Here is a 26,350-nt window from a genome sequence, read left to right on the forward strand (position 1 = left end):
CGACAGCTTGGTGAGGGCGTGAGAGGAGCGGCGGCACAGCGGTGCGGCGGCAGGCGGCACGGCGGCGCGGCGGCAGCGCGGGCGGCGAAGGCGGCAGCGGCGGGCGACGGTTGCGGCGGCGGAGCGCGGCGGCGCGGCGGCGGCGCGCGGCGGCGCGGGCGTGGCGCGTGGCGGCGCGCGGCGCGGCGGCGACGCGCGGCGGTGGGTGCGCGGTCGGCGCGACGTGCGCGGTCGACGCGCGGCGGGCGCGGCGGCGGTGGCGTGGCGGCGGGCGCGCGACGGCGCGGCGGGGGGTGCGCGGGCGGCGCGACGGCGGGTGCGCGGTCGACGCGCGGCGGCGCGGCGGCAGCGCGGCGGCGGGCGCTGGCAGCGGCGCTGCGGGCGGCGGCGCGCTGGCGGCGCGGCGCGCGGCGGGCGGCGTGGCGCGGCGCGCGGCGGGCGCGGGCGGCAGGGCGGGCAGCGCGCGCGGCAGGCACGCTGGGACGGCGCGCGACGGCGCAGCGGCGGGTGCGCGGTCGGCGCGACGGTGTGGCGGCGGCGGGTGGCGGCGGTGGCGGGCATGCCGGCGGGCGGCGGCGGCGGCGGCTCCCTTCCTCATTGCTCTCCCTTTCTCCTCCTCCTCTCTTCTTCTTCTTCTTTCTCCTCTTCTTCTTCTTTCTTCTATTCTTCTCCACGACCTGACCCTTCTTTCTCAAAATGCAATTCTTCAAAAAATTTAGGTCAAGGTAAGGGAAGCGCCCACCTCTTCCCCTTATATATGGGTGAAGATGGCCCTTCCTTAAGTCCAATAACACAAAATAAAAGGGAGAGAAAATAAGCAAGAAAATAGGAAACGGGCTTGTCAGGCCCAACATAAAAAAAGGGGGGAAAGGGTTCCTCCTGTGGGCCCTTCCCCCGCTACACGACAATACGAATAAAGGGAAAACTATAAGATAAAGTAACTGACTGTAACGGTGTGCTCCGGTGGTCGGCGTCCGCGTCATGCCGAGTAACGGAATGCGGGATCCCGTGTTGCTGCGGCGGCTCGTCGTGGTGGCTGGACTCGTCTCGGTGGCGAGCTGGGTAGTGCCGGCTCCTCGGGTGCTGGGTCGGGGAAGTCGTGCTGCTCCTCTGCTGCTGGCTCGATGACGTGCGGTGGTGACGCGCCATCAATATAGCCCCCCACTTAAATTATTGCTAGTCCCTTAGCAACGGTTAAGATATCTACTTGGGGAGTGGTAGAACAATGCCATTATACGATCTCGTAAGTAAGAATTGAAACATCAACTTGTCAGTGCAGCTCCACATATGGTCATGAGCGTCTAACTCCATAGCTAGGTTGGCCTTCTTAGGGTATGTTGGGACTTGCTCAACAGCTAATGCCTGAAGTTTTCACTTCAATCTGAGTCGAGGCTGGATCATTTGTGGGTATGATGCTATGAGAAAAACATGCTCCTCACACTCTCATCAAGTGGAGCTCATTCCTCACCCTCTCTTCGTACTGGTCTTCATACTCACAGAAAAGAGGCTACTTAGCGTACAGAGATTTTCCTGACTCATCTTTCCCTTCAGAGTGCATCGTCAAGAGTGTTCCTATGTGTGTGACGTCCTAATAGGTGGCAGAAAGAAAGAGATAGTGTAGCAGTTGAGGTGGAGGCCAGAATATTTGGGCTCAAAAGGTGTATAATCTACACGTCAAGAAGGGGTTCGACCCATGAAAGCTAATGTCCCGAGTCATTTGCATGCATAGATAGAGATTGCCAAGATGTGAAAGATAGTATAAAGTGTGAGCATAGACAGTTGTCATGGAACTATGAGACGATTGTGGTTAAGAGAGTGAATGATGCTACGCCACAATGATAGTGAATGACTTGACCCTCATGAAAATGTACCAATATTCTTTTCTTCTTTCTTTCTTCCTCTTTTTTTTATTTTTTGTTTTTTTTTCTTTTTTTTTTCTCTTTTTTTTTTGAAATATTTTGTTCATACAAAATGGAAGACTATTCTTTATGGCAACATGTTCTGACTCAAGGGTGACACCAAATTAAGCAACTGCAGCGTCTAAATAAATTGGGAATGCTTGCCATGGCATGAAATTCTCTGGGATCTTAGAATCATAAGTGAGGCTAAAAAAAAAGGATGCTACATAACGAGGACGGTGGAAGGCTTAGTCACATAGAATAGGGTGAATCAAGGGAGTTCTCAATGCACTCTGTTGGAAAATTTTGGTCATGAATAATCCATCCACTAAGTAGATTTGGTTGTTGTCAGGGCAAGGAAGGTACTCATTGCTCACTTTTTTTTTTCTTGATCACTCCATCTCCTCCTCATAGCACATCAACCCGTTGAATTCCATGCTCCTCGGCGCTTTGTTAGATTCCCACCCCAAGAAGACCAACCACCAATCTCTCCATTGCAGGTTCTAGACCTCATGACTTCCAACACGCTCACAACTGACAAATTAACGTTCACTCTTAACTAACAAAAACCTCAATTGGCATTATGTTAATGGATTATTGCTACCTCTAATTGCATACGACTTAGGGTTGACAAAACTTAGTGATATTAATACTTAACATGCATCCCCCTACATGCAACATGCATAGACCTCGATGCAACTCAAAAGAAAGAAGTAAAAACTAATGCCAGGGGAAGGAGATCCAAACAGTGAATGGCAGTGCTGACAGCACGTAGGGAATTGGATTAAGCGTGTGAGAAAGCAGCAGCTGGGAAACTCCGGCAATCTGAAACCAAAAGTACTAAATGCAAAAATAGAGAAACAGATAACACAAAAGTAGAAATACAGAATAGAGATAAGTAGAACCAAATCAGGCCGGTGGCATCGACGCGCCAGCTTCGGAGGGTTCCTGTAATATCATAACAGATGGCCAAGGTAGTGAGGTATTATCGATGTATGGTTTAAGCCGTTGGCCATTGACGGTAAAAGCATCATTAGTTTTGGGATCAGACAACTTGACAATGCCATTAGGAAAGACTTCCAAAATCTCAAAAGGGCCTGTCCACCGAGATTTTAATTTTCCCGGAAAGAGCTTTAGACGTGAATTGTAGAGCCAAACTTTCTGTCCCACTTTGAATTGTCGTCGAGTGATGTGCATATCATGGAAAGCCTTCATCTTATCTTTGTATATCTTCGAATTTTTGTAGGCATCATTCCGTAGTTCTTGCAGCTCATAAATATGCAAAACTCGTTTTTTGCCTTGAGCATCTAATGAAAGGTTAAGTTGTCGAATAGCCCAATATGCTTTGTGCTCTATTTCCACTGGCAGATGACAGGATTTCCCAAAAACGGGCCGATAGGGGGACATTCCTAATGGGGTTTTAAAAGCAGTTCGATAAGCCCAAAGTGCATCCTATAGCCGATGCGACCAATCCTTTCCATCGGGTCTAATGATCTTCTTAATAATTTTCTTAATTTCCCTATTAGAAACTTCAACTTGCCCGTTGGCTTGAGGATGGTAAGGCGTAGTGATCCTGTGGTGCACTCCGTGCTTTTTCAAGAGGGAACGAAGAATATGATTATTGAAGTGTGTCCCTCCGTCACTAATAATGGCCCTAGGACATCCAAATCTAGAGAAGATATGTTGCTGAATAAACTTGCAAACAATCTTATTATCATTTTTCCTAGTAGGAATCGCTTCCACCCATCGGGATACGTAATCAACTGCCATTAATATATATTCGTAACCTTCAGAAGTAGGGAACGGTCCCATAAAATCTATTCCCCAAACATCAAAGATTTCTAACTCTATGATCGGCTGAAGCGGCGTTCGGTGTTGCTTTTTAATATCTACGGCGGCTTGACATTGGATGCAGGCTGAGCAAAACCTAAAGGCATCTTTAAACAAGGTGGGCCAAAAGAAGCCACTTTGCAAGACTTTCAAAGCTGTAAGCTTGCTTGCATAATGGCTGCCGCAAAGGGAAGAATGTCATAGATTCAACAAGCTCCCTTGTTCCTCTTCGGGTACACATCTGCGGAAAATGTGGTCGACTCCCTGGTGGAACAATAGTGGTTCTTCATATAAATAAAACTGAATATCTCGAAAGAATTTTTTTCTATCATTAACATCCCAACTAGTTGGTATAAGTCCCGTGACCAAGTAGTTGACTATATGGGCATACCACGGAAGAGATCGGTTGTCAATATTGAATATATGTTCATCCGGGAAGAAGTCTTCAATGGGAGTGATAGACGGATGGGAGAGTCGAGATAGATGATCGGCTACTACATTGTCTATCCCCTTCCTATCCTTAATTTCTAAATCGAATTCCTGCATGAGTAAAATCCAACGCATAAGCCGAGGTTTAGTTTCTTTTTTTGAAAGTAAGAACCTTAACGATGCATGATCAGAAAAAACTATAACTTTACTACCTAACAAATAAGATCTAAATTTCTCTAATGCAAAAACAATCGCTAGCAACTCTTTCTCAGTAGTGGTGTAATTTTGCTGTGACTCACCAAGAGTTTTGCTGGCGTAGTAAACGGCCACGGGCTTGTTTTCTCTTCTTTGACCTAAAACAGCTCCCACTGCAAAATCAGATGCATCACACATCAGTTCAAATGGTGAATTCCAATCAGGATCTTGTAATATGGGAGCACTGATGAGAGATTCCTTAAGCTGCAAAAATGCGTTCTTTGCATGATCATCGAAAATAAACTCAACATTATTAGATAATAAGTATGTTAGAGGTCTGGAGATTTGAGCAAAATCTTTAATGAATCTCCGGTAGAGGCCAGCGTGGCCGAGGAAGCCCCTAAGTTGCTTCAGATTCGTTGGCAGTGGTAGATTCTTCATCACTTCGACCTTCGCTCTGTCCACCTCTAGCCCTCTCTTGCTGACTTGATGGCCCAACACTATGCCCTCTTCCACCATAAAGTGGGATTTTTCCCTGCTGAGCACTAGATGGTTCGCCTCGCAAATCTGTAATACTTTTTCAAGGTTAGCTAGACAGTTATCAAAAGACGTTCCGAATACAGAAAATCATCCATAAATACTTCAAGGCACTCTCCAGCTAAATCCGAAAACATGGCATTCATGCATCGTTGAAAAGTGGCGGGAGCATTGCATAATCCAAACGGCATTCTTTTAAAAGCAAATGTGCCTACCGGACACGTGAATGCTATTTGATTGTACCCCGAATACCCATCAAGAAAACAAAAGAATTTTTGTCCGGAGAGTCGTTCGAGACTTTGGTCAATAAATGGAAGAGGGTAGTGGTCTTTTTTAGTAACTGAATTTAGCTTCCTGTAATCAATACACACTCGCCAACTAGAGGCTACTCTGGTTTGCACTTCTTCCCCGTCATCATTTATGGTGACCATTATTCCCGATTTTTTGGGTACTACATGTATGGGACTAACCCAAGGGCTATCGGAAATAGCATAAATAAATCCTGCTTTTAGCCACTTAAGGATTTCCTTCTTTACCACTTCGAGCATGTGGGGATTTAGTCGTCTTTGTGGTTGTCTGCTGGGCTTAGAATTTTCATCAATGAAAATCCTATGTTCGCAAATTGATGGGCTTATTCCTCGTATGTCTTCAATTTGCCAAGCTATAGCAGATTTATGCATGGATAGCATCGTGATCAATGCCATTTCCTGTTCAGATGTGAGTAAAGATGAGATGATAACTGGAAGATGGTTGTTAGGACCAAGGAATGCATATTTCAAATGGGAAGGTATCGCTTGAGGTCAATATTCATGGGGGTAAAGAAACTCGGTATTGCTTTTGCATTTCCATTTTCTGCCTCAAAAATATCAACAGAAAATAAATCATGCAATTCAAGGCCAAAATCATCTTCTTGACCAAAATCAACTAGGCAAATATCCCCACTACTTTCTCCTGGAAATCGCATGGAGTTAGAAATGGGTAATCTAATAGATTTTCCCCCCATGTTTAGTGAAATAATTCCTTTATCCCAATCTGTTACAGCTTTGGCTGTAGCCAAGAATGGCCTACCCAGAATGATGGGTGCATTACTCAAGTTTCCTGCAATTTTCATGTCAACTACTACAAAATCTACAGGGAATTGGCAGTTTTCGACCTTAACTATTATATCTTCCAATTTTCCATGGGGTTCCTTAATAGATCCGTCAGCTAATTGCAATTCTAATAGTAGAGGCTCTAAATCTCCGAATTTAAACTTGTCGTATAATACCTTTGGCATCACATTCACACTTGCACCTGAATCTAGAAGAGATCTGTTGAACACCATTCCTTCAATTTTGCTCTTGATCAACGGTGCTCCCGGATCCCTCTTCTTCTTAGGTATTTCATTCAAGAGGATCAAACTCACGTTTTCTGAAAGTAGTACTCTCGTGGCCTTCCTACTGGGTGTGCATAATTCCTTCACGAATTTTGAATATGCAGGGACATGCTGGATAGCATCAACTAAGGGAATGGTGAGCTTAGCATCTTTAAAAACTTCTAGCAGGTTTCTATCACTCGGCTTCTCCTTAGCAATCTTTAGGGCTTTTGGAAAAGGTATGGGGGATGGTAATTCTGAGGGTTTAATTCCACTTCCCTCCTCTCGTTTTCTTCCAGCCTCTCTCCTACTTCCTGATAAACCTCTATGGTCTTTGGATGGGACTTGGCTGAAGGTGTACTTGTCGCCTTTCCACTTCTTAAAACAGCATTGGTCTCCTCAATTGATCTCTCATTAAATGCAAAAATATCAACAGAAGAAGCATCAACTAAACATACATTTTTTGGATTAACTAAAGGTTGGGTTGGAAGATGACCTTGATTCTGTTCACACTGAACATTGTCAGACAATTTACCTTTCATCCTTTGGTCGCTTTGTTGCCCTTGCGCCAAGCGCTCCCTCTTCAGCCTTTCAATCTCCGCTAGCATCTGCTGCATGACTGTGTTCTGTTGTTCAATGACCTTCTGCTGATTCTTCTTGTCCTCTCTTAGTTCCCTGACAAGGTCATTAAGAGTTTCATTAGTTTTATTTACAGTATTTTGAGAGATGAAAGGTTTTTCATGAGAAAAGTGTGTCGGAATGTTGGCCCTGGGTTGGTAGTTACGCTCCCCGTTATGTTGAACGGGTTGGTTACCATTTCTGTTCCACGCATGCGCCGTAACATTTCCTCTGGGTATTCTGGCATCATGAATTCCCTCTTGTCTCCCAAAGGCATTCACTTGCTCTACCATAGGGCAGGACTCCTCTGTATGATTCCTGGCCGTACAAACTGAACAATATAGGTTAGACATGTTACCAACTCCATAAGATAAACCTTGCACCGGCGAAGTCTGCATAAGAGTCTTGAATTGCTGAGAGAGCTCTTCAACTACTCTTCCTATCTTTCCTACATCCCTTTCAACCTTTTCAAAGCGGATGTCTGGTTCTACTGCCTTTACATCGATTAATCCTCCTCTTTTAGACAGTGTACCTCTACAATTGGTCGAGAGACTCTGCTGATACGCCCATCTCTCCACCAACTTCTCTAAAAAAGGAATCGCATCATTGACATATGCCTCTACAAACACTACTCCTCTTGCAATGTCAATTAAATTCCTCTCTGCGTCATTTAACCCTCCATAGAAGGTTTGGGCTAATTCCCACTGGGGTACTCCATGATGCGGGCATTTCCTCGTTAAAGACATGAATCTTTCCCACGCTTCGCTGAAAGTGTCGGTCCCTTGTGTAAAGTCTCTGATTTCCTTCCTAACGGTGTTTGTTTTACCAAATGAATAAAACTTCCTAAGAAAACACTTTTCCATATCACCCCATGAGGTAAATTCTTGACCTGAGGACTTAAACCACTCTCTTGCTCTATCCTTTACGGTGAATGGGAATAACTTCATCCTTAAGCTCTCTTGGGTCACACCAAGATAATTATATGCAGAGCAGATATCCTTAAATTCATCCAGATAATCGTAAGGTTCCTCATTAATTTTTCCATAAAATGTTGGGAGAATCTGCAGTAGGTGCGGATCAATTTTAAACACCACATTATCGGCTAGAGGGGCTGAGACTCTGGTGAGAGGTTGGCTTTCTAGTGGGTCAGAAGATTCTCTAATCCTCAAACGTCTCAACAGCTCTGCTTCTGCCACATGTCCTTGTAAGAAAATGACAAAAGGAAAGGAAGAATGGTCTATAATAAATAATAATAAAATATATGATTGATGTAGCGGCACATCAGCACGTGCCCCATCAATGCACTTTTATTCAAGGTTCAATTCATGGTAGTCACATAAGCACCACATATATACGTAGCTCCATGTGTCTTCTCACACATCGGGTCAGCGGTGCCATAGTCAAATTAATAAAATATGGTAAAGGCTGGGTTCTAAATGCATCATCCTTATTCCACACACAAATTTATTGCCAAAAAATCATGTCCTTTTTTTCTAGGAAATGTCTTCACCTGTAATAAAAATGGATAAAACTGTTAGTAGTCATTGGCTTTTATGGCATTGTGATTTGCGATGCTGTAATGTCAGTATTTACAATGAATATCAATCTAATCATTGTGGAAAGTTCTGATGCATCACCTTTTAATGATACAGATATTGGAATGTGGGATGCCCAATGATTAACCCTGGAAATGATTAATAAATTCATAAAAATTGAAATATATGTCCAAAAAATGCAAACAAATATGTTTTCTGTTTTAGAAAAATAATATCTTTGTGAATATTAAGTCAAGAAATTCAAGAAAAATTATTTAGAATCTCATAAATATTTTCATACAGAATATGATGTCTCAAAATTCCTAAAAGATGCCTTAAAGATCATGAAAATAAATAAAACTAATTCTAAAAGTAGAGTTAAACATTTTAGGCTTGATAACACACATATATCCTCAATTTAATGCAAAAAAACATGTTAACATTGTCATATTGATTTTTCAAAATTGCATGTTATCATGAGACACCTGAAGGATTCTGGTCTACCTGAACTTCATTCAGGAGTTTTCTATACTTATATTACGTATGTTTTTTTTTAAAAATGCCTACATTGTATCTTCCAACGTCTAGAAGAGCATTCATATTTGGCCCTCGAGGCCCATTTATCAGTGTACTTAAGCATTTGATTGGCCTAATAACCTTTATTAGCATTCTTAATTAATTATATATAACCATATAGATTAATTAATTTATCCCAATCGATAGGTCATGTTTCTAGCTTGCAGGATGCCAAGCTACTACTCTTATTGGAAAAGATCCATTGGAGTTAATTGGCTCACCCATGAAACTGTTCTATCCTCATTGATACAGAATGAATAGTATTGACCCAAGTGGGGATGACGATGAGGGAAACCTATAGTTGGATAAGTAGATAAAAAATCAACATGATCACTTCAAAACATTAGATTCAGAGAAAAGAATTGACGCAAGATGGCAAAGACTCACATGGGTAGGGTAGACTAAAGGTTAACTAAGGATGGATAAAACAGAACATAAATCAACACAATCAATTTGTTCAACATTTAAATCCGGAGGAAATGATGATGGTGCAGCCCCTTTCCTTGATCGAGAGTGGAAGGACTATCTTACAACCACAACGGTAAAAAAAAATCTCCAAATCCAATATCTCGAACGATTGACTAGGAGAAGACGCAAACCTATTCCACTAACCTATTCTACTAAGTTTGACAGCGGTAGAAAAATTCTAGATAAGTAATAAAGATCACCAAAGAGGGAAGAGTGGACCTTACGCACATGCATAACGTGATAGGGCATTGTGGAAAGTTGTGGGCGTGCGGAGTGTGGAGGAGGGTGGCAGCTGCACGGTTTGCCCGCACGAGCACCACACGTAATTGCCACCTGCACAGTCGCCGCGCGGTGGCCGCATAATGGCGGGAACTGTTGATGTGCACATCTAGTGGGCCGGATGTGGATCCAACTACACGGTCAGTTTGTGGGGGGTCAAGGGGGTTGTCGCCCCCTTGCGGAGTTTAGGGCAGTGTCCCAAAACCTAAACAATAAATGGGGTACATAGATGTAAAGGCCACACACTTAGGATGAGGTATCTGGTGGAAGGCGGTGCGAAGTGCGTAGGAGGGTGTAAATTCACCCTAAAAAGTACATGGGGTACACAGTTTTTTCTTCATAGGAGGGTGGCAGTCACGCGGTTTGGTCGCACAAGCACCGCGCGCAATTGCCATTCACGTGGCTGTAAATTCCTCCAATGAACCCTTTAGATAAAAAGGAGTTATTTACTCCTAAGGAAAAAAAAGAGTTGCTGGGTTCCCTAAAGGAAAATTTGCGAAAAAAACTTCATTTAGAACAAAAAACTCCAGTTTTGAGAAAAGCACATTGGCCTTTCAATAAATTCCCTTCGTACTGAAGGACCCAAATTTCAATAAAAGAGAAAGGAAAGAGAAGATAGATAGATAAACGTGACCCCCTCAATCCCCCTCGGGAGGAATTCTCTTATTTTTGTTAACTATTACATCAGCCAAACCCTTAAAAGAAAACAAATCAACTTGCACCAAGGAGCAAGGAGCGTATCTCTGCACCATGGCCGCCTTCGCCGAGCACGTCGAGCAGTTGCTCACACGCCCACTGCCTCCAATACCCGACGTCGTACCGGCGCTCGTGGCTCCAGAGTGAGCCCGCGACCCACCCCAGGTCGCGCAATACCCACATCATTCGAGGAGTCCTTACCACGATGACGAGTACGAGGAGTACGACTGGAGGCTATATGAGGAGCTTTGAGATCGGCACCCCACCCGACACCCCGCACATGACCCACCGAACGTCTGTGCTTGGGATAGACGGTACCCACTAAGGCGACTCCGACCGTGGGTACAAGTCGGACCTACCGGTCCGCCGAGACAATTATGTCCAGCCATTTGAACGAAGACCCGAGGCCGACCTACCGGCCCACCGAGACGACTACGTCCGGCATGACGATCATGGTTACAAGTCTGACCTACCAGCCCGCCGAGGCGAACGCGTCTGGCACCATGATCGAGGGCACGAGGTTGACATACCGGCCCGTCGAGATGACTACGTCCAGCGCGACGATCGTGGTTACCCGGCTGACCTATCGGCCCGCCGTGACGAACTCCTCCGGCCCCACGATCGCAGATTGGAGGCTGACCTACCAGCCCGCCGAGATGACTATGTCCAGTACGATGACCGTGGTTATGCGGCCAACCCACCGGCCCATCGAGACGAACACGTCCAGCACCACGGTCGAGGATACAAGGCCGAACGACCGACCCGTCAGGATGAATATGTCCCGCGCTATGATCGTGAGTACGACGCCAACCTATCGGCCTGCTGTGATGACCATGTCCGGGCCCACGATTGTAGATACAATGCCAACCCACTAGCCCACCGTGACGACTACGTCCAGCCCCACCTCTACCAGTACGAGGAACCTGACAAGGTTCCCTGGTACCCGCCACGTGTGATGCCTGACATTCGCACCCCGCGTGGCGGTCATCCCTGACATTGGGATGACCATGATCGTGACCCAACCCCGCCTCGATGACGCGTCGACCTGCATCACGAGGATCACCCGGTGCCCGAACGGCACCCGTTCGATGATGAACGTCGACGAGAGGAGCACCGTGCTCAGATCCAGAAGAGCGCGCGTGCTGACGTCGCCATCCTCGAGGGGTCGAGAAGACTCAAAAAGTTCATCAACTGGGAGTCAAGCATGTACTCCTACTTTCGGTGATACCGCATGGACGATGACTTGTGCGTCAAATATGCGGAGACGAGACTTAGCAGACAGGCCAAGACCTTCTGGGAAAATGAGCGTGTCGCCGGCGAGCGACAAGGACGGCCCATCACCTCCTGGGTCGAAATGGCGTTGAAACTAAGGAGTAAGTACGTGCCGTGACAAAACAAGATGTAGCTATTCCTCACGTGGCTTGACCTTAGGCAAGGTTGATTCTCCGTGACGGAATATATAGAGGCATTCGAAGAATGCCGGATGTTGTGTCGATTCGTGGAGGATTCGAGAATCATCATCGGTCTATTTGCCCACGAGCTTCGACCGACCCTACGCAGCAAGGTTCTTAAGTGCAACCCTGCCGAGGTTGACGAAGCCTACAACTTTGTGGAGCACATGGAGCATCCGAGCGATGAAGCCCCCGTGCACGCCACTCACATCGCGCCCCGAGCCACTCCCGTTCACACCGCACCGCCCGTTACCGTTACGACTTCCCATACCACCGGGGGCCAAGGAACCACCCCCCCCCCCCCCTCTGTGGGTTCTACCCCACCCGCTCGGGCCGTCATGAGCGACACTCCGTCCTGCAGCACTATCGTTAGTCAGGCCCCACTTACGTGCTTCAAGTGCCAAGGGAAAGGGCACAGAGCTAGCAAGTGCCCGTCTTCGTCCCTCCTGATCGATACGAGCGAGACCAAACATGATCTGAACGGAGAGCTGGATCCGTTACCCGTCGACGACTATTGTGTAAACAAGGAGATCGCGAACGGGTATGAGTCACCCAACCCCTAGGTTGGGTACATCCAGATAGTGGATACTAGTATGACCCTGGCTCCTGCTCCACACCCTAGCGCTTAGTGACTCGCTAGCATTGTCGCCAACCGCCCGAGCACTAGTGGGACAACCGTCCCACTTGACGATGACTCGCAGGTTAATCCTACGCCTGTCTCGCAGAGGACAGTACGGATGGCCGACACGACACTACAAACATCAGTCTTCTGCACTTTTGTCCGGATCAACGACAAACCGTGCAAGTTGATGGTGGATAGTGGTAGTTGCGTCAACGCCATATCGGGCGCGATGGTCGCCCGACTAGGGTTGGCAACCACACCTCATCCAACGCCATTTGACGTGTCGTGGGTTGACCCTTCATCACTGTTGACGAAGTGACAATGCCATGTCCCATTAAAAATGGGGACGTACGATGAGACCGTCTTGTGTGACGTCCTTCTTATGAGAGTAGGAAGTATCATCTTGGGTCGTCCCTAGATCTATGATCTTGACGTCACTATAGTTGGCACAACAAACACATGTTCGTTTCTGAACAAGGGACGATGGGTCACGTGGTACCCTTATACCACGAAGCCAGTAACGAAGAGTTCCCCGACCAAGATGGTCAGGCTTACGATCGTCCGCTGTCCCCCGTCCCCTCGAGAGCCAGGATACGAGGAGGACGACGTGTCATCGTGCTCAACCAATCGCGCCGCCCGCCGGACAGCCCGCGCCACCAATTAGGAGACCCACACCAAGCACAGCGTCGCCAGAGCTGCTCCTCCAGCTACACGAGCCGCCCGCACCAGTCGTCTGATCAGCCACACCGCCAACCAGGCTGCCTGTGCCACTCGCTCGGAGCGGACATGTAGCATCTTCGGTGGCATCGTCCAAGATTCTCCTCGACCCGATGCAGACCACTCGCTCTTCCACTGCCAAGATGATGAGCGGCAGATGCATTGCAACCGTCGTACCATCCGCAAGGTAACGGCCAACCGCCGTTGCCTTACCACGCGCGCCGAGCAAGTGCTGGTCTCCCCGGAGGCTCATGCCGTCAGAATGAGCCCACCTGAGATCGCAAACGGCCATGTCCCTCAACGACTTCAAACCCTAGCACCCGTAGTAGTCCCTCACTATGCATTCGCTCAACATGTTTTGTCGTTGCATCATGATCATCATGCTAGGTCATCATATAGGCATGCTCTGTACAAGCAGGCTGTCGACTCACAGAGCCAACTCCGAGTGACCGACGTGCGAAACCGAGTGTCGGTGAGAATTTGGCCGGAGAGCTATTCTCCCGGGCCGGCCACAATGCTACATGTTTGTAGTGCCGGCCCGTTTTTGACCCTCCGACGAGTGGGCAGATACGTCTACGTCACCGAAGTCCCTCCTTCGTGGGGGACCTGCACCACGCCTAATGTGGCGGGCCCAATCCCGTACCGAGCCCCTTCTCTCCCCTCTACCTTGACCTTTCTAAACCCCTTTGATGTGAGCGAGTTTGCCACGACCACTTCCCCGGTGAACACGCCCGATTGGCACGAGTCAGTCAATTGTATACTGTTTGGGGTAATTAACGATATAGGGAACAGGGTACCGCGAAGGCTCCTATATGTAGGTGCGGATGACCCGATCACCACGGAGAGCGACATACGCCACCGACGACCAGGCCCTCGCCGGACGCCGTCGCCAGCTACCCCAACTCGACGGAGCCAAGTTCTTCAGACCCCGGGAGGATTGATGGCGCACGCCATCAAGGATCGCGTCACCCGTGCTGCGCGCCATCGACGTTGAAGATCAGGTGAAGATGCTCGAGTTATCATTTCTGTTTTTCATCTCTCTCTCTCATGTCTTTGCATTTTTCCCTTTCGCGTCGTCATGTTTTGTCCCGTTCGCGATGTGTTTGTCCGTCTGTCATTTTACCGTCAAGGGGAGGGACCATCCATTGACCCTTTCCCCCTTGTCTCTCTCCCTTTCTTTCCCCATTCCCTCATCTTCCCCTTTGTTTTTCTTATGTTCTTTCTTTGCTTGTAATGGGGGGAGTCCATTTATAAGGGCTCCCCTAATGGACTCCCTCGTAGGCCCAATTTGGGGGCCCATTTCCCTTCCCCTTTATAAGGGAAGAGATGGGCGCCCTAAAGACAGAGACCAGGAAATTTTCAAGTTGTGATTTGTTCAGTTTCTTGGTCTCACCCTTGAGAGAAGAAAGAGGGAAAAGAGGAGAGGAGCAGATCGAAGAAAGAAATAGCAAAGGAAGACAGACTGGGAGAAAGGATAACTAGCCACATCTTTGGTCCACTGCCAACCCGTTCACGAGGATGCCGTTGTTCCTCCGTTCCTGATAGGATCAGGTTTACGCATGGCTTCTCACAGCATGAATATTCTGCCACAGGATCAACAATTATCCCCATGGCAAAAAAAGAATAAAAGGACTCTGCCAAGCCGCTCAATAACATTGCGATCACCCGATTGTTGACAGCCGCGCAACAACCTTCCATTAGGACGCGGATCCGTTGCGTTGTTTCTGATCGCGACGTGACCAATCTCTTCCTCCGTAATGGTGCCTTTCACTTACGATTGAATCGAGAAATTGATTGCCCCAATTTTTCGAACGTCTTCGGCATTGTTCACGCCCTATTGTGCCGTTGAGCAATCATGCAACATTGCCAACCCCAGACTGCTGCCTGGACCGTGATGAGCGGTTACTGATCTGCACTGCCTCTCGCAGGTGATGCCACATGTGTTGAATGTGTGCCATCTACCAGTGCTCGCCAACATCGCTTGAACCTGGCCACGCCAGCCTAGCCGCGCAATCCACATAGTCATTTAGCCAGAGTCATCACCGTTGCAAATAGACAACGAAGCTGCGGCTGCCAAGGACCACTCAATCACGTAATGGAGTCCTCCTAGCCGCTCTCGCGACAAGACACGCCGGCCACGCCGTTTGAGCCGGCCTGCTACGTTGCTCCACGACGTGCCGATGTGGTGTCGACAGCCTCATTACCTCTCCTCTCCTCTGACCTTTACAAATAGCTCCTGCATATCTACCCAATCAACCTGCCGTGATCTCTCCAGCACCTCTTCATCAAACCCGCTCCGACCACTGACTGTCGACTCCCTGCACCACGAGCCACGCTGACGAGGTACGCCGTACTCTCTCGTCGCTCATTTAACTATCGTTTGTAGTATAGTTTCGTCTCGACTCCACCGCGCTCATGCTAGGTAGGTGAGTGAGGTGTTGAGAGAACTACGACGTCTTTGATTGTCTTACCGGTAAGGATGAGACCGTCCATTACGTGCGAACCCTACGGATTGATTATGTTTCGGCCGTAGTCGCATTCGTCGTACCAACAAGGTTCGAGAGGCCACCATCGCCATCACCGACGACCCGTCCAAGCTTGGAGCTCGGCGCCTCCCTCGAGTCGGAGCTTGCACGTACGACATGTAGGACATTCATCCCATCGTAGTTACGTCGACCCATTAGGATTTTAGATCCGTCCGACGATGACACCATCGACGTTCGATACCATCATCTCTTATAGGCACCGAGCCATCATACTCGGTGTCGACCGGACAACGTCCTAGACGACGTCCGACATCAGCGGGAGTCGTAGAGACATTCTTAAGCTAGTTTCCATTCACGTCTTCCCTAAATCCAATATCTCTAATCACCAGATCTATATCTTTTACTCAACATAGCTATAACTTGCTAATCATAGCATGCTTTCTAATATCCCTCTTCACATCGTTTCTATTACTTCTTAATTAAAAATCTAAAGATAATTCTTCTACTACTTATTTTAACTTCATCTTCAACTATCGTCATAACTATCACTTATATGTATCAAAATACTACTCCTATAAGTATTATAAATAATTGAATATATTATCTCTACTTATTTGTTAGTCTTCCTAATATCATCTAACATCACTTATTATTTCATACTATCTTAAAGTTTTTCTCCCACTCATTATTGATTATCTACTACTATCTTACCCACTTTATTGTTAGTAATCATCTCTTATATGATATTATTCTACATTATTCCTCTAAATACTTATTTCATCATCCTATTATTCCAAAACCTAACCCAGTAATTAAGTTCAACTCTAAAGCACAGACCCTCTGGAGACCGACCTTACTCCCACTTTACACTTGTTTGAGTGAGTTTCCTATTTTAATGAATTTATTTGATTTAGGAAAATTAAAACTAAAATGACAGTAAAGTTAAGATTGTAATTTTTTTTATCAACGTACTGATAGATTTCATTAAAATTCTCAAGTTATTTATAGATGCCACAATCACATCCTCCAGAATGAGGGTGACGATAGTGCCTATGGCTTTTAGAGCTACGATATTGTTGAATCCTCAGTTTGAGATATCACTTTTGTGTTAGAGAGTTATAATGGGAGCTTAAAAAGGTATTCCTGTTTTTACTCATTGCTGATAAAAGTGATATGGCAGAAAAGCTAACTAAGTATACACTTCCAGTGAAGTGCAATACTATTATGAACATCACAAAGATGTTGCATCCTTCTATGAAACTAGTTTCCATGGATCATTATGATGTTGTGTTGTGTTGATTTATGCGTGTCACCTTCTTCAAATGATGTCAGAGTGAGATGCTGAGACTATGTGTCAGTTTAGTATAATGCAATCATTACCATCATTAAGCATCTCAATCAATATTGTTTTCCATGGGTTGTATCTCTACAAAACATATTCTTCAGACCATGGTAGGCAATATCCGAGAATAACTTGGATAAATGCTTAATTATTTCTAAATACCCCCAACAATCTCTTTCTTGGAGACTAGGGAATGACAATCTCTTTGTTGGAGAAGATAGAAAAAGATTTTTTGTCAGTTTTGTCAACCAGCGTCCCAACAGAGAGTATTCTCTAGAAATCAGAATATTTTCACACACACATACAATCTGATTGTAGAAAACATTAGGATTTGACAACAATGAAGTATGGTTGTTTCCATACAATCCCAAATGTCATACACAAAAAAAATACAACTAAAGCATACATATCAGACACCGAGCTTTTGTTAAAATGGTAAAGACCCTGAAAGACTTCTCAATATCTCTCATAATATGATATTTTCACGTTCTTAATTCAAGTTTAGATTTCATATTAATCGATTCCTAGTTTAGTGCTGAACAAATACAAACCTTGTATCACCAATGATGATAAGTTTTTGAAGGGTAAGGAATGGTTTTTTTATTACTAAATGAAAACTTATTTTCAGCATAGGTCAAAATGAGATGATCATCATGTGTTGGCTTCTAGGGTAATGTTTGGAAAAAACAGAGTAGAAAAAATTTGAGGATCAGGTTTACTTCTGGTTTTGGCAATGGAAGTCTTGTAAAACTGTTTGTTCATATTTTTCAGTAATTGGATGGATAATTGAACCATAGAAGTCCTATTCAGGAATTTGAAAATATGAATACCCAGACATGTTCCCAATATATCTAAAAACAAACATGAATTTAAAATATATTTTAATTTCCATAATTTATCCTGGACAATGTATCTGATCATTCTTGTGAAATATATGAAAATTAGTAAGTTCAGAAATATATCTAATCAGGAGTTTATTTTGTGATGATTCTTTGTGTGAATCTTTTGTAAATTATCGCGCCAGATGAATCATTTCTTTTCTTTGTGATCTTGCTATGCTCTGCATTTCCCAATATGAAATTATTCAATTCCCAATCAAATGTTAGGATTCTTAATGATATTGATTTTTATGAACGTTAAAAATAACTCTTATGGTTTATAAAGCTTCAAAAGCTTTTCGTCGATGTCTCCAAATAATTATCTTCACACATACATCACTGATGATACAGATATTATGTCTTGATATAGTCATCCTTGTAATTTTCCACTCATACATTAAATGGTAAAATTTTAGAATCAATATACTTATATGCATGTTAGCAATAACCTTTATATCCATCAAAATTCAAAACCGATTAGCAGAAATCTCCAAATGATAATTGTCTGACTATAAAAATTTTGATTCTAAAGTTTATGGATTTGGCATGATTTTACCGACAGACTTATAATTGAAATATTTATCAACAAGTAGCCTATAAATTTCTACAACAGGCTAGATCTAACGCTTGCTTTGTGTAGTATGATTTTCAAACAAGAAGAGAGAGAAGGTAATTTCAAATTACAGCTAAATCAGCCTATATGGGCTTTGAAAGTGAAAGGGGAAAGCTGTAATTTTCAGAAATCGAACAGAAATGAATTTATAATGAGAGATAAAAATAGGGGAGAATCATTTTTAAAATTTGAAAATGTCATAATTCTAACTTTACCATTCACTCCATAAGCCATATAAGGTAAATTCAATAATTGTATTTCTCGCGTGCACTTCAAGTTAAAAAATGTAACCAAATTGTAAATAAAATCTTGACATATAGTTATCTTCAATATTATAGATATTTATTCATACTCATCCTTATTTATCCTCTTATGAAATAGCCTAATAATTAACATATCAATGTCTAAGGTAGTTAAAGAAGTCCATGTTGGCCGTCATTTACCACTAGTCAAATTGTTTCTGATTCAAAAAAGTATTTTACTAAAATTTTAGAAAAATCTCAAAGCTTAAATCAATGATGTGATGGGTTAAATAGGTTATCAAACATCACATCTTTACATGTATCAAGGTATTCATCCAATGGAAGTGTAATTTGCATAGTTTGTACGATACAAAGTCAGCCATCTTGATATTCAAAATTTCTTGAATGAATAAACATGTCTGAACTAATGTAAACCCATTGACTAAGATATGAGTTTGCATAATACACTATGAAAAATTATATACTTGGGAATTTTACTCAAATCTACCAGACCTTAATCTTCCTCAAGATTTTCCATAGAGAAATTTCTCACGTATAAAAAAATTCATTACATATCTTAGATACCAAATTTATTCCTTTCTGAATGCAAGTATGGTACATGGTTTCCCCACCCAAAGGTATACTACCTTTCAGGTTTAAGTGGATCTTTAAGAAGAATGTTGGTGTCGATACAAGAGTTGACATATATATGGACATATTAGTTGCAGAATATTATCTTCAAAGACTAGGAGTCAACAAGGATGAACCATTCTCACATGTTGTGATGGTTAAGTCAATGAAGGTCCTCCTCATTATAGCTGCACACTATCACTATGATATTTGACGACTGGATGTCAAGATTGCCTTTCCCAATAAAAACCTAGAAGAAAAATTTTATATGATACAACCCAAAGGTTATGCATTCGAGGAATCTCTAGATAAGGTGTGCAAGCTGCAAAGATCCATTTATGTACACTGTTTGAAACATGATCCAGAATCATTGATCTGATGAGGCCATAAGATCTTATGAAATCATTAAGAATGAAGATGAATCATGTCTGTAAACGAAAAGTAATTTTCATCATTTTAAATGTGGACAACCTGCTACTCATCAGGAATGTGATAACACATTATCAATAGGTTAATATGATGATATTTACATGGTATCCACATTAAATCTGTTATATATGCATGTTATCAAACCTAAAATGATTGAATCCATTTTTAGAGCGTTGTTTTGTATTTTGCCACTTCTTAAGTATTTTTGCGGACTTTTCTGAGGTCACATTTGGATAAAAAATAATTTTCGAGTCATAATATGATTGTTCCTGAATTGTTCAACATTATATTCACAAAGACAATTTTTCCAAGTTGGAATATGTATTTTTTTTATTTTCTGGGGTTATATTTAATTTTATATGAATATACTGTTAATGGTTAGTGATAGTAAATTTTATAAATTTTTAGGTTTATATTTAACTTTATTTCTGCCATAATGCTTGTCAATATTTGATTCCTCAAATGGCGACTAACTGATGATTAATGATAATCATTAGTGTTCATATTAATGACAGTTAAAACATTAAAGTGTGACCATTATGACCATTATGACAGTTAAGAACTCATTCTCTCTTATTATTTTATCACAGGGATGATGTGGCTTTACTAAAAAAGGAAGTTTTTCTTGTAATAAATGCAATGTGGAGACCACGAAAGCGTGAATTTAAAATGGTATTACTTTAATATTCCTCCATCATTTGACTGAGCAACAATAGTGGCACTATCTGATGTGTCACGAGTCTTGTGACGCACACGTATCTTATTTTAGTTAGTCCTTAATTAAAAACATGTTGACGTAGCACACAATGATGCACCGTCATGTCACATGCAAATTGCCTACTATAACAATATGACACTGCTAAGAGGCAACACGTTGCATGATAAGAGTCGTTGATCGTTGATGTCATGGGCCACTCCAAGCCAATTATTATATTTAATGTCATGATGAAGAAAAAACCTTAAAAACGACATGATGGCGCTAACAAGGATGAAGAGACAAAAATATTTAATTAAATCAATGGCTAGGAATTGTCCAACTTCAGGGCTTCATATTCAATGATCCAAAAGTTTGATCGAGTTGAAAATTCTAAGGTAACTTCATCTCTCTATCCTCTATCTATATGTAGGTATCTACAAATTGAGCGCCTAAACTTTGTAAAAAAACATTTAAGCTCACAACTTCATAGCGAGGCAGATTAAGGGAGAGTAAGGTTTTCAAGGTCCATCAAGGCCTTTCTTGGTGTCTTGAACGGTTGGGGAAGGTCAACAAACTACTAGGGAGCTGATCTCCACCAGGAAAATACCTTGATCCTGGTGGAACATTCGAAGCTAAGGTTAATATCTTGCCTTACATTGATCATTCTTCAACACATTCACTTAGGAAGAGTACATCAATTTCATCATCACTATCCACAATCATCGATTACAATCCATCATCAGTTACCACAAACATCTTGTGCCATCTATGTTGTTACACTCTCTTCACCTAAGGAACTCTAGACCATTATCTTCGTCCATCTCATTCCTCACTCAACCCCTACATCCACCACCTTCATTATTATGTTTCATCCCATCATCTCCATCACGCCTTGTTTTCAAACTTTCTTATCCTAAAATAAACCCTAATTTGAATATTAAACCTTAATATATATATATATATAAATATATATCTTCTTTATCATTTCCGATTATTAATCATCTTTTCTTATCATCACCTATTCATATCTTCCTCTATCGTGCTCTCTCATTTTCACTCTCTTAATTGACGTTCGACTATCTAATGTTAACACTAATATTTATAGTATTCTCATTAAATAATTATTATTCCCATCTTATCTCACCATCTTCATCTTATTATTATGTATTACTTCTTGTCCTCTTAAAATCATTCTATTGAGATAGGCATTTCCCTACGACATGGTCCCTATGGAGAACCTGTACAGATCCATTATCTAATACATTTACATGAGTATTGGTTTATAAATTTAATTGCTTAAACTCAAATCTAACAATAATGTAATTTTACCCTGATTTTGATTTTACCAAAATGATGTATGAATGTTTTTGTCATGATACATGCTGCGACCAAGAACTTTTCTACAAAGTATTTGGAAGAAGTAACCTACGGATTAGGAATATATATGTATATAGATAGATCAAGGAGGTTGCATGTATTAATCCAATCTATGTATATAGATATCATTGCCCAAAGGTTTTTCATGGATAACTCCTAGTGCGGTCTCATATTGATGATACATGAAGTTTAAGTATCTAAGGATCAGTCACCAAAGACTCTTGAAGATAGAGTGATGATGGAGAAAGTCTTGTATGCTTGATAAGTTGAAATTTAGGTGGTTAACCTAGTCGATATGTAATTTTGGGACTTATGCAATAAAATTTATGATTAACCCTACTTCACTTATCACCAATGTAAATTAGTAAGGGGTCGAACAACAGAGAATGCTTTGTGATTAAGATTGATATTTAGAACAAAAGTAGTGATTAAGAATGTGGTTAAGATGAGAGATTGGGGAAAGAGAAGATATTAGATATATATTGTGATTTTAATTAAATTAATTTATATCTGATCGGGGACCATCCAACTTCGAAGACTGCGTCGAACTAGTTCGTCGACCAAGGGCTCATGTGCGAGATCCAGCCTTCGGAGTACCTGGCCTCATCAACGGGCCACAAAGGTTTGACGTTATCTTTCCTTGCATTTTCCTTGTTTAGTAGGCCATGTATGTCAGTCGTATATTTGTTTGTTTTTGTTTGTTCACAAGTGTTTGGACCACTATATGGACCTACACATTTGTGCGTGTGTGAACCCATGTGTAGGCGTGTTAGTGGATTTCTCTCTCCTATTAGGGGGACCTAATTACTCATAATTGGGCCTTCTCCCCTTTATTTCTAAGGAGCATGCCCGTATTTGCCTCTCTAAAAGGTAGGGCCCGTCCATTGGAAGAGGAAAGAAGAAAAGATAGAAGAAAATGTGATTTTTAAGGATTTTTTTCTGATTTTTTTGTGTTTTTTAGTTTTTGTCATATTTACGAAAATGACACTTCAAAGTTAGGAGAGAGACACTTCAAAGTTAGCCGTCCTCGCCACAAACTACTGCCGTCGCCGGCTTCGCTGAAGCTTCGGTTATCATCTCCCAAGACTGCCCAACGGCGCTCGCGGCTGCCTAGCACCATCCCCAGCTGGCCACCTACGTCCGCAGCCACCTAGCGCCGCCCGTGGCTGCATCAGTCCCGCCCTCGGCCGCAGCAATGCCTCCCGTGGCCACAGCGCCGCCCGTGGCCACCTAGCGTTGTATGCGGAGACAGCAACGCCACCGTCAGCCACCGCAGCCACCTGTGGCTTCCACAGCAGATGCCCACGGCTACCACACAGCCACCCGCATCTGCCGCAGCATCCCACAATTACCGCTGCCCTAGCGGGCGCCGCAGCCCATTGAAGCCACTATCGGAGTTCCGCCGCAGCCACTGCTAAGCCTTCCGTCCGTGACCGTCACTTCCTTGTGCCGCCCGTGACACCGACGCGATGACATTCACAGCCGTGTCCTCCAGCCGCTGACGCATCTACCAGCCACCACTGCGGCCACACCCTAGTTCGCAACCGCCATCGTCAGTCATGACTTCGTGCCTCGCCACCTTGCTTCCGCCGTGTCTTTCTATTGATGCACCGCCATGCCTTGCTGCCACCGCGCCCGTAGCTGCACTTTTGCCACCGTGCCCGTCACTACAGTCATCGCCTTGCCTCGCCGCCAAGCCCATCACCGTGGTGCCTTGCCATCGCGCCTATCATTGTGCCTAGCTGCCTACTTGCACCGATGTGCCTACTTGCGATGCGGCACATACTTTCGTTGTCGTGCGTACTTGCGCTGACGTTCTTACTTGCGTCGTCGCACCTACCGACGTCGTCATCATGCCTATGTGTTGCTCGCCTTCCAGTGCTGCCAAATCAGACACCGCGTGGGCCTACCGCTCCTAGTACGCTCATCCATTCCCTCTCGGTGTTATATTATTTCTTTCAGTGTCTCCGTACGTTTTCTCCACCCCCGGGGTTACTGATAGATAGGATTCATGTTTTGAGGATTAGGATTTCAATCGATACGTCCTTGGTTGAGACCGTCGAGAGCGTGCGCAAAAGCACTAGTAGCCGAGCTCACACCGTCGGCCTTCAACCCGACATTCAGATCATCAGGAGCCTAGTGTCATTTCCATGTCGCGTTTACCATAGCTGAATGGTCGTTGGTGTATGTCAACGCCAGATTTATACTTCTCAGTGATTTCATCGTTACATCATCACTTGCATGACATCCAAGTTAGTCAGTTTCCCTACACGACATGACTGCCCTCGCCCTCCCTGTGGTGTAACACGAGCCGTTCGATCCTGGTGCCCGTCGTGTTACATCAATATCTATAAGTTCTTAATTCTTACTCATAAGAACATGAACTTATAATAGAGATTAGGATGAATGAATGGATGTGATGAAGAAACCCTAATGGATGTGATGAAGAAAACCCTAATAATGAATGGGTGGTATAAGCTATTAATTCCTACTCATAGAGTTTACTAACTTATAACAGAGAATGAAGTGATATGAGAAATGGAATGGATAGAAATATGGGAGAAATGGAATAAAAATCTTAATTTAGCGTTTAGTACTTACCTTTTCCTTTGGTTATTCTCCCAAGCATTAATCTCCCTTCATGGACCTGTATATTGTTTCTCAATACCTTGACTTGTTGCAATAGACACGAAGATACATCAAGAGGGGGAAGAGACTCACTTTAGAAAGAAGGAAAACCCTAAATTGGTACTCCAAAGCCTTTGTTTCACAAAGTCCCTTCAATGTATAAAGAAAAAAATTGTACAAATGAGAGCATAATTTTGGGATCTATTTATAGGCTCAGCCATAGGTCATGCAAAGAGAAATAAGACGCGGGTCTCCCATGGAATTTCAGCCAAAACTACCCATGAGATCAAAAGTTATGGCCATTTGAATTTTGAGCATTTCTAGCCATTCATTTGTTTGACTAGTTCAACCAGAATAGGGAGCCACCAGAGCATGCCACATCATCCATCATTGTAGAACATGAAATTGACTTGTTCCACAAGAAAAGAGAGCCACCAGGTTGTTCCACATCATCCCTCCTTAATAGGCCTTAATTTTGCCATTTTTTAACCTAAAAATACTTGGAAAATATCAAATATAATCCAGAAAATTCTCCGAAATTGAAAATTAAATATCTCTTTATCTACAACTCCTTTTTGGATGAAACTTTCAACAAATTAATTCTTTTAAAATATAATATACATTTAAATCATTATAAACATCAAAATATATTAAATTTAATGAAATAATAATTTTTTAGTGGACATGTTTTTTGGGGAAAATTACATAAAATTCATGATACCATGCATAACATTAGCTTAATCATGCTCTAAAGCGCATGAAAAAAACATGAATTATCATGCTTATTTGCATGTTATCAATGCTTCTGTCATCAAATCCTTCATGTCTGTAATGGTATGTACTGGGCCTGATTTTCATTTTTCTCTAAGTGTAATGAGCAAATTTCATGTAGACCCAGGAGAGGATCATAATATAGTGGTGAAATATACCATTAAGTACTTGAGAAGAACTAAGGATTTATTTATAATTTATGGAGGAGAGGAGCTGAAGCTTCAGATTTCATCTATAATTTCTCGTCAGACCAGGATGATAGCATATCTACATCTGATTTCATGTCCACATTTACATCAGCATGGTTTCTTGGAAAAGTTCATAGTAGAGGAATATTTTTGGGCTTGATGATACAAGTTACATACATTGCACCAGTCAAAGTCATCAAAGAACACGAATCTTTTTGTTCTTTCTATTTCAGAGCCTATTCCTTTGTTGTGAGACAACAATTGTGCAGTAGCACAAAATGAAAGAGCCACTGTCTCACTAGAGATCAAAACACATTCTTAGGCACTTTCACTTGATTAGGGAGCTCATTGTCATGGAGATATCGAGCCACAAACCAATCCACTAGCTCATGATATTTTTTGCAACACTACATAACAATGAGGTTTTTAACTAAGGGTAATTATTATTAGTCCAAATGGGAGATTGATATATGTAATATGGCACTCAAGCCAATCACACTTGCATAATGTATTTAAGCTCATCTGAATAAATATCTATTTATAATTATTATTGTGTGATCTGTATAATGAAGTCCCTGAGTATTGCAATGACTAGGTGAACTATGATCAGATCACAATACAATGGTCACTAGTCATCAAAGATGTTTCAGGTATTCCTATACATTGGATACTTGAGGTAGACAAAGAATTATCTGGATATAATCACAATATACAGTCCTATTTATATGAAAAGTATGGCTGATCATGTGTCGTTAGTATGGATACACTAAGGAAAAAGAATGGGTGCTCTTTCGAGAAAGAACTAACTGAAGTCATCAATATGGAACCTTAACCTATCAATTGGGTTAAACTGACCCTTTATTA

General features: G+C 43.1%; 1 protein-coding gene and 1 non-coding gene across 2 annotated transcripts; one reads left to right on the plus strand and one right to left on the minus strand.

Annotated features, from left to right (window-relative positions):
- Nucleotides 1–2,618: 2,618 nt before the first annotated feature.
- LOC144715884 (uncharacterized) lies at nucleotides 2,619–10,598 on the minus strand. The gene is given in 9 exon segments (XM_078590890.1): nucleotides 2,619–2,723; nucleotides 2,919–3,445; nucleotides 3,944–4,975; nucleotides 4,978–5,596; nucleotides 6,295–6,462; nucleotides 6,567–6,691; nucleotides 6,779–7,192; nucleotides 7,238–7,447; nucleotides 10,436–10,598. Coding segments are annotated over 9 exon segments (3,363 nt in total).
- Nucleotides 7,573–7,676, plus strand: LOC144715951 (small nucleolar RNA R71). The gene has a single exon (XR_013584780.1). It is a non-coding gene; the product is annotated as a small nucleolar RNA R71 (small nucleolar RNA).
- Nucleotides 10,599–26,350: the final 15,752 nt, after the last annotated feature.

The sequence above is a fragment of the Wolffia australiana genome, chromosome 19 (genome assembly GCF_029677425.1).
Source record: "Wolffia australiana isolate 7733 chromosome 19, ASM2967742v1".
NCBI lineage: Eukaryota > Viridiplantae > Streptophyta > Magnoliopsida > Alismatales > Araceae > Wolffia > Wolffia australiana.